The 9,769-nt window shown below is 35.1% G+C and overlaps 1 protein-coding gene across 1 annotated transcript; it reads left to right on the top strand.

Moving 5' to 3' along the window:
- Positions 1-866: 866 nt before the first annotated feature.
- Positions 867-9,209, top strand: LOC104400959 (ATP-dependent 6-phosphofructokinase, platelet type-like; the record flags this gene model as incomplete). Its single annotated transcript, XM_010019422.1, has 7 exons — positions 867-971; positions 3,296-3,485; positions 6,074-6,239; positions 6,852-6,896; positions 6,997-7,105; positions 7,866-7,961; positions 9,113-9,209. Coding segments are annotated over 7 exons (808 nt in total), but the record flags the coding sequence as incomplete, so codon positions are not given.
- Positions 9,210-9,769: the final 560 nt, after the last annotated feature.

Genomic DNA, 9,769 nt, shown 5'->3' with positions numbered 1-9,769 from the left:
TCAAACAGTTGAATGGAAACTCCAATTTTATTCTGGTGTCTGTATTAGTTAGGTTTTTCCAGGTTGGAACTTTGCCATATTTTCTTTTTTTCAATTAGTGTTTATAATACCACCTAATGGAAAAGACTCTAATTGTCAATATCTTTCTTGCTGGTATTTATTCAGAGGGTTAATAAAGCCAGACATAACAAAACCCTTCAGCTGCTGACTGGATAGTTTTCCTTCTTTCAACTAAGTGTAGTTCTTTCCATATTACAGCATGCATTGTTTTCTGAAGACTATTTGAAATAAGGTATTAAGGAGTTCTTAAATGCATCACTAAAATTGTATTTTTTCACCAAATTTCTTTAGTTGATCTATTGTGTAACTGCCTCATACGTGGCCTGTTTTCTTCTTCATTTATGAAAAATATTTAGTTATTGCTCTTTTTTGTTTTGCTTATACCTACCTCGGGGAAAAAAGTGTACAAAGTTTTGCGTAGGTAAATTTTTCCTAAGATTGTGACCTCAGGCTGAAGTTACGTTTTTAGGAAGCACATTTTGTAGTGTTTTTTGAAGTTCTTCCATCTTTGTAGTTTTTTAGAAATGACTCAATATTTATTCCTAAGAAGGGAGAAATACAGTGTCATTCTCGTCTATAAGCTGTGTTATCTGTCTAAAATATTAACTTTATCTTGACATTTTCTTCGGAAACAATCTTTTAGGAAGAGGGTTTGGCTTTCCCCCCCCCCCCCAATGTGATATCTGCTTGAATGTTGTTTCATTTAAATTATTTTTTATTCAGTGGTTTTAATTACTTAAAATTGTATTAAAATATACAAGGTGAGTATTACTGCAGTGGAAATGTTACACAATTTTTCAAATCAGACTTCTGAAATACTTCTTCTCTTTCAGGGTTACCAGGGTATGGTTGATGGAGGCGATAATATTGTAGAAGTTTCATGGGAAAGTGTTTCAAGTATCCTGCAAGTGGTAAGTGTTAGGGGGTTAGGGCCCAAACCCTCACTCTTACAACAGGGAACCAAAATTCTAGATCCAGGCAACCAGTGTAATTACAGATTTGAATTCTGTGATGACTGTGCCACCAGCATATGCCACTTTTAGGCAGAGCCTGAATTCTACAGTGTGGATGTTTGACACTTTCTAAAGAGCTTTATGTGGTCTTTTATTTGGTGCACAGAAATAATCTTAAAAACCTTTGTGCTAGATTTTCAACATTACATCTCATTAGCCTCCTGAAGCCATATTGACAAGCCTGTAAATAATATAAAGTTATTATAGGGCCAGAATATGAAACAGCTGTTTTGTAAGGCAAGTGGTTTATTACGAAACCCTGTTGGCTTTCTGTATTAAGTCGATTTAAACTTATTGTAGTGCATGTAGTTACAGTACAGTTTTCCGGAGCTCAGATAATACCAGTGACTCATTACATTTATATTACAGTGTTCTGCAAGGTGGCCATTTGTCTTTCCTTACGTTTTGCTTCAGCATGGTAGTGCTGTTACCTTTTCCAGAGCAAATGCTATGTTTGTCAAAGAGGCCTTACTGCTTGCCAAGCTTTCTGAAAACTACCTCTAGGTGAAGTGTGGGTTTCTTTTGCACTTCCTGTGAATCCAGTATAATAAACGTAAAGCAGTTAGTAGAGAATAAAATAGACAATTTTTTTTTAAACAAATATCCTGTAATACTGTGAGATTCTTTGTCCACATATGTTTGGGCTTTTTGGCTGTTGTTTTTTTGTTTGTTTGTTTGTTTGGTTTTTTTAATCTTCTGTCTATCTTGTAGAATCTATGATCATAGAATATTTTGGTTGGAAGGGACCCATAAGGATCATTGAGTCCAACTCACTGCTTCTTGCAGGGATGGCTAAAGATGACGCTTCTAGATGACTAGGAGCATCATCCAGACACATCTTATGGTTAAGAGAAAGATAAGATATTGTGACCAAGCCATGCAGAAGCATAGACAGGAGCAGGATGTAGGCATCCTATACATACATGTAGATGGCATACATACTGTAATAATAACATCTTTCTAAGCTTGATAGGTAGGAATTTAACAAACCAGCTGAGGATCCATCTTAAAGAGTGTATTTACTTATTTTGAGAAAAGGTTTTTCATCGGCGTGTATTTCTGTTTAATCAGAACACGTTGTAATACATTGTTTCAAATACAGTCTCTTTTCCACTTACAACTGGTGTTTTAAGTATGAAAATACCTAGTTTAGATATGATTTTTTAGTCCTGATTGTTATTTTTAGAACATCTCCATCTGTACACTTTTCCTTTTTTGACTGTGTAGAAGGCTTCTATTCCACCTGTTTTTTTTCTCCAACTAGCTGTTGTGGTTGCAACGTAGGTGGTAAAATAGTGCCTAGGACTGGCTTTTAAACCGAAAAAAACTTTTTTTTTTTTTTTTTTTTTTTTTTGGCCATTGGTAGGGCAAATCATACCAGTACAGCCTCTACAGATTTGAAGCTCAAATTTAGATTGACATGGCTGATTTATTATAAAGTGAAGGAAATGTTTGTGCAAAAAAGTGAGGTAATTATCTCTGAAATTGTTTGCAGAAAAAAAGTTTTTGCAGTCTTAATTTTTTACTGAGACAATAAATAGGCAAAAATAGACTTTTCTTGAGTGACTGAACAACATAAATGTAGAAGATGTGTAAATAACTTGTTTTCAACAAGATGCTCAGCAATTTTCAGTGATAGAGTGATTCAGTCTTTTTTGAAAATAAAGCTTCATTTCTGGGAGAAGTTCTTAAATCATGTTAATAACTACAGCAGATAATTAATAGAACAGGAAATTTAGCATTACTCTGACCTATGAGGTACTAAATATGGATGCAGTTCTTCCCATAATTCTGTGGGATGCTTATTTTGATAAGGATACGCATTTTCCGTTGTTGTTCATGTTTTGGGAAAAATGTCACACTTTGATGCAAATTCACCCAAATACGTAACTACCTAGTATCATATCACTTTTACTATTAGCATTGCATGTAAGTAACAATTAGATCATTTATTGGCATGCTACTGAAATTAATCCCAAGTATTTTAACATTTTCCTTCAAGAGTAGCTCTTTATCAGTCAGTTTTGAGTGTTTTCTCCCTTTTCCTTTATGTGTATATCTGCTCCTGAGAACATAATTTCCCACAGGTTTGATTTTCATTACTTGTTACTCACCTTGAAGGTTGAGGTTATGCTACAAAATAACCCATGCATCAGTAATCCATCTTGAATACAGTAAAATACTGGATTATAAATTAAAACTATTATACTCTCTCTTTCTAGGGAGGTACAGTTATTGGTAGTGCACGCTGCAAATCCTTTCGTACCCGGGAGGGCCGCCTGCAGGCAGCCTACAACTTGGTTCAGAGAGGAATCACTAATCTTTGTGTGATTGGTGGAGACGGTAGCTTAACTGGTGCCAATCTGTTCCGTGAAGAATGGAGCGGGCTTCTAGAAGAACTGGCACAGAAAGGTAAGTTCGCATTTAGACGCTCTAGACTTCTAGTCCAATCTCCAGGGAAGTTATGTACCTTAACTATACATATGCAAACTATATCCAGAGCTTAAACTCAAAATCAGATGCATACATTCTAGGGAATTACATGGTTCCTCATAAAGTAATAGATTTTATTTCTGCACATCCTCTCTTACATACCATAAAGGTTCAAAAAGGCCAAATAAGTTACTGGGCAACAGTCTGTATGGCTTTTTTTCCCTTCATTATGAATCATTTTCAGGGTCTAAACTTTGAACGTTCTGCTCGAAAAGCCTTTTGCCCTCATATCCAAACTGAGATGGTAATTCCTTTTCCTCCAATAGCCACACGCGTGGTTGTTACTAAATTATGATTCCTGACTATATGACACTGTTTAAGATCAGAATATAAACGGCTGTTGGTAAAAGTGCATCCCACCCAGTAGTTGTCTTTGATAACATCCAAGAGCATGTATAGGGAAGAGTAAAAGAACAGGACAAGCATAAATAATGCTGTGTTGATGCTATGTTATTCATAATTTATAAATACTCTTGATAGGTTCCATCCATTTCTGTCTTCGGGACTTCCTGAACCAGATGCTGTTAGCAGTCCTTAATGAATTTCTCTTCCATGAATGTATACAGTCTCCCTGAAAGCGTACAGATTGTTGCTGAAAACATTGTGTAGCAAGGAGTTCAACTTCATTGAATGATGAAGATTTTGAAGAATCTTCTCCTGTTTATTTTGATCCTTCTGGCTTCTAGTATCATTTGGTGTCCCATAATTTTTATGCTAGAGCAAAAGTTAATCAATCCTGATTCCTTTCAGGAGTCAGGAATCAATCCTGATTCCTTTCTGCATGCCACTTGAGACTTTACAGCTGTCTTATTTTCCCTTCAGCATCTCTTTTCCTAGATGGAAGAGTCCTAGTTTGCTTAGCTGTTCCTTATATGTAAGTTCTATACCTTTGATCACCTTTGTTGCCCTTCTCTGAACCTTTTCCAGTTCTACCATGTCCTTTTTGAGGTGGGGAGGACCACAACTGCACCCAGTATTCAAGATGAGGGCAAACCATGGATCTACACAGTAGTATAATGATCTTTGTTTTGTTCTCTGTTCTTTTCCTAATATTTTCTAATATTTTTTTTTTTGACTGCTGTTGGGCATTGAAGCTGATTTATTAATGAAAACAGCATTATTCTTATGCTGAAAATAGCATTATTTTGTTTGTGCTGTTAGGGTACATTTTTCATGTGCATTAGTTTACATTTGTCTGCAGTAAACTCCATCTGATATTTAGTGCTCACTGTGTCTTGCTAGTCTTCTTCATTTCTTCTCAGGCACACCATACCTTTAGAATGCAAATAATTCAGATTGATCAGTAAACTTTGGCACGTTACTGCTCATTCCCTTTTCTAGGTTATTGCTGAGTACATTGAACAGTGCAGATCCCTGTAGAACTCCATTGGTTGCCTTTCTCAGATATAAGAACTTGCATTTGCTGCTGCTCTCTGTTTCTTATTTTTACCCTCTGTTTCACATTATTTATTCTATAAAAAGCCTTCTCTCTTATGCTGTAGCTACTTAGTTTCCTCAAAATCCTTTGGTGACAGATGTTGTCAATGGTTTTTTGGAAACCTAAGTAGAGTATGTCAGCCAGATATCCCTTATTTATGTGATTATTAAGTCACGTTTGGAACTCTAGAAAAGGTTTGTAATGCATGGTATACATTCATAGAAAACATTTTGATTCTCCTTCAGAATGCTGCATTTATCTTTATGGACATAAGTTATTTTTTCATTGTGTTTTCTGTTATTTTCTGTAGTATAGACATTAAACACACTGATATATAGTTTTTGAATCTCATATTAAAGTATTGCCATTATATTTACTACCATCCCATCCACAGATACTAAGGTAGTTTTAAGCACTTAAGAAGCTGATGTATTTCATCCTTGAGATCCTTTGACACTCTTGGATGATTCAGCATTTTCATTGATGTATTGAGTGACTAAGACTTAGAATAGGAGCTTTTCTATTGTATTTGCTTATTAATCATGAAATCAGAGCCTTTCAGTGTTGCAGAAAAGATGTCTTCAAAAGTTTAATGCTGGGTTTTGATTGTTTACCGATGCCCATAATCACATCCAGTTTGCATCCTTTTACTTCTTCATTGCATGTCATACACTGAGACTACAATTTGAATGCTATTGTTTAAGTCCAAACCGTCAATTTTAAGGTTGGTTGCAAAACTTGATAATCTGCTGTCGTTTTGAAATGGACTGAAAAGCTCTTGTTTCCTTCCTTACTGTAAGGAGTTCTATGAGGGATTCTTTTGTTTGGTTGTTTGATTGGCTTTTGTTTGTAGTTTTTACTAACCTTTTTACCTAAAATATCTAAACATAATTTTATGTTTGGATATGTTTAATTTACAAAAATATGCAATATGTCTAAAAGCTGTTTGTGGTTTTTTTTGGTTATTGTTGTTATTCTTGGGCTTGTTTTGGGGTTTTTTGTTTGGTTTTTTTTGTTTGGGTTTTTTTTTTTTTTTAAATCTTACAGCTCTTTCTCTGGATACTTACAGGAAAGATCGATGAAGAGGCTGTTAAGAAGTATGCTTACCTTAACATCGTGGGAATGGTTGGATCCATAGATAATGACTTCTGTGGTACTGATATGACCATAGGTACTGACTCAGCCTTGCACAGAATCATTGAAGTTGTGGATGCCATCATGACCACTGCTCAAAGGTAAATTGTTCGTATTGTAGAAAACTGTAACAAATATACAGTTATTTATGCTTCAAATCTTAAGTATCTTATTGCCCTACAATAGTGGAGAATAAAAGTTAATCTTAAATAGAAGTTAGGTAACTAGTATTTGTAATATTTCTAGAATAGAAATAAAAGCTTTTTTGACTGTATCTTTGAAGTGTCTTGGGTTCTTTTTTTCTTAGTAACTGCTTTTCCATCATTCCTGTTATGGCAGCACTTCAAGCATGTGGTTGTAGAGGTTTCATCAGCTTTAGGGTCAGTTTTTTTTTAAGATGTTTCTAGAGAAAATAAAGACACACCTTGAATAGTACAAAGTAGCATCTGTTTGTATGTAAGCTTTCCCTAGGTAAAATTTAACCAATTCCATGATTTATATATATACATACTTTTTTTTTTTTTTTTGTTTTTTTTTTGTTTGGTGGGTGTGGTTAATACAGCTATAATCATTACAGTTTTTAACTATGGGTCTGCTCTGTGTTTGGTGAGCGTGATACAGGCTGTTTCCTGATAAGAGGTTCTGATTTCAAGATTTTGGACTGAATTTTTGAGTTGCAGTATTACATTTCATTTGTTTTCTTAATTTTACAGCCATCAGAGGACATTTGTTCTGGAGGTTATGGGGAGACACTGTGGGTATGTATTATCTTCAGCAGTTTGTGTCTTGTACAGATAAAATTATGAAAGATATGAAATCTGAACAATAGATGTCTAATCATTTGTTATGTTTTATTAGGTATCTAGCTCTTGTTAGTGCCTTAGCCTGTGGTGCAGATTGGGTATTTATTCCTGAATACCCACCAGAAGAAGGATGGGAAGATACAATGTGTGTTAAGCTGTCAGAGGTAATCTATTTGGGATTTCCTGATGTTTTGCAGATGTTTGTTTGAAAATGGTGATTTAAAAATGTGATCAGGACTTTCAGCAAACCTTTGCTTCTGGTGTCACAGACAGTGCTATTTGATCTTTAACAGTTCTTTTCCTGCATTTTTATGATTGTTTTGAAGAATTATTTGACCTACTCCAGGGATTACATAAAACTATTCCTATAAAACAGCATGTGTACCTTTGCTCATTAGTTTGATATAAGACATTTTGCTTCATCAATGAAAAGACCTATATGAAGATACAATATGTGAAAACTCTGAAGTGACTAAATAGAAGAAATATTTCCTCAAATCATAGAATCATAGAGTAGTTAGGGTTGGAAAGGACCTTAAGATGATCTAGTTCCACCCCCCCTGCCATGAGCAGGGACACCACACGCTAAACTATGTCACCCAAGGCTCTGTCCAGACTGGCCTTGAACACCTCCAGGGTTGGAGCATTCACAACTTCCTTGGGCAACCTATTCCAGTGCCTCACCACCCTCACTGTGAAGAACTTCTTCCTTATATCTAACCTAAACTTCCCCTGTTTAAGTTTAAACCCATTACCCCTTGTCCTACCACTAGAGTCCCTAACAAAGAGTCCCTCCCCAGCATCCTAGCGGCTTAGTGTATAGCAATTGCTTATAAAATTATGATGTAAATTTCAGTGTTTTTATTATATAGAGGATTTAAATAAATATCAATTTAAATATAAAAAATTCTGGTTTTATTACAGAATCGTGCACGAAAGAAAAGATTGAATATTATTATTGTAGCTGAAGGAGCTATTGATTGCCATAACAAGCCTATAACGTCAGAGAAGGTTAAGGATGTAAGTGTCAACAACCCTGTGATACACTTTCTGTCTTGTTCTTGTGATGGAGCTTGTTACTAGTAATAACATTTCTCTAAAGTAAGTCTATTCCTGTAAAGTAGCTTATCACACAGTTTGCTGGTCGTATTTTATATTTGTGCTTTATTATCTGAATCCATATCCTACTTAAGAGGGAATTATTTCAGTGGCTGTTAATTAGAACCTTTTCTCCTTATAATGTAAGACAACAGTTCGAAACACCTACCTCATGGGTGCCTTAATTGATAGTCTGAAATCATCTCAAATCAGTAATTATAATCCTATTTTACTTTATATTTCTTGTAATATAGTGTTATGGTCTGTTTCACAGAGAAATAATACTGTCTACTTTGGGCAAAGTCTTGTCACTTTTTTCTAAATGGTTTCTTTGCCAGAAATTTCAATGGTACTTAAGAAAAACTTTCAAGCTGAAACTATTCTCCTTTTCTTAAAAAGGGTCCTTTAAGAAAAGATGTTGCAAACCAGTCATTGGCAAGAAGGACTTATGCCATTTTGATTTCATCTGGGTTTTTTCTGTCCTGTGACTGTGAAGTTTTGTTTTCCATAGCTGTCAGTTTCAGTTTTATTATTGTAATTTTTACTGCAACTTTTAAAAGTCTTGTCAATTAAGGATAAATCATCCACTGAAGTTTTACTCAACCTTTTGGGATGTGTAATCTTACACATAGATGAAACATGGAGTTAATCACGCACTGTAATTGCACTTCTTTCAAGTATTCTAATTATAATATTTAGACTGTTTTTATAAGGCTGAGGACTGCATAATGGAGCCATTGTAACTGTAGTTAAAGCATGGTAATCTAAGCCACTGTTCTGCCATTATTAAATAAAATGTTCCTTGGAAACTAAACCTGAAGTTTAGTTCTAGGTTAGGAATAAACTAAAACTTTTAACTTCTTAAAGTTAACTTTTAAGTTAACTTTAAGAAGCTTAACTTAGAAGCTTAGAACTGAGAAGCTTAACTTCTATAGTATTTTCATTTACTGTTGACATACTAATGTATAGTATATGTAGAATTTTATTATTCCAGTGTCACGTAAAGCAGAGTAAACCTAACACATATATGAAATAATGATGATAAACCCACTGTATTTTGGAATTCTTTGCAGCTTGTAGTTCAGCGGCTTGGTTTTGATACACGAGTAACTATCTTGGGTCATGTGCAAAGAGGTGGAACCCCTTCAGCTTTTGACAGAATTTTGGTGAGTAAACCTAAAATACTTACTCATGACACACCACATAGTACAACTAGATTTTGATTATTTATTTGGGGGTGATTCTTTAGCTGATTAACTTGACAAATTCAATTACTATATTGCATTAATTGTTTGCATTGCTCATACTCAGAATAGTGAAGCATTTCATGCAAAGGAATCTAGATTAGGATTAAATAGCAAAGCTTCAAGCACAATTGTCCATACTTAAGGACATTAAACAGCCTGCAACATTTTCATCTACCAAGGAATGAGTGGTTTCAGCTTGATTTACAGTGAAATCATGACCATTTCTGTGATTGGAATCATAGAATCAAAGAATAGTTAGGGTTGGAAAAGACCTTAAGATCATCTAGTTCCAACCCCCCTGCCATGAGCAGGTACACACACACTAAACCATGTCGCCCAAGGCTCTGTCCAACCTGGCCTTGAACACCACCAGGGTTGGAGCATTCACAACTTCCTTGGGCAACCTATTCCAGTGCCTCACCACCCTCACTGTGAAGAACTTCTTCCTTATATCTAACCTAAACTTCCCCTGTTGAAGTTTGA

Source organism: Nestor notabilis, unplaced genomic scaffold, assembly GCF_000696875.1.
Source record: "Nestor notabilis isolate BGI_N333 unplaced genomic scaffold, ASM69687v1 scaffold6468, whole genome shotgun sequence".
Lineage (NCBI taxonomy): Eukaryota > Metazoa > Chordata > Aves > Psittaciformes > Psittacidae > Nestor > Nestor notabilis.
This window is presented reverse-complemented; position numbering and strand designations above follow the sequence as displayed.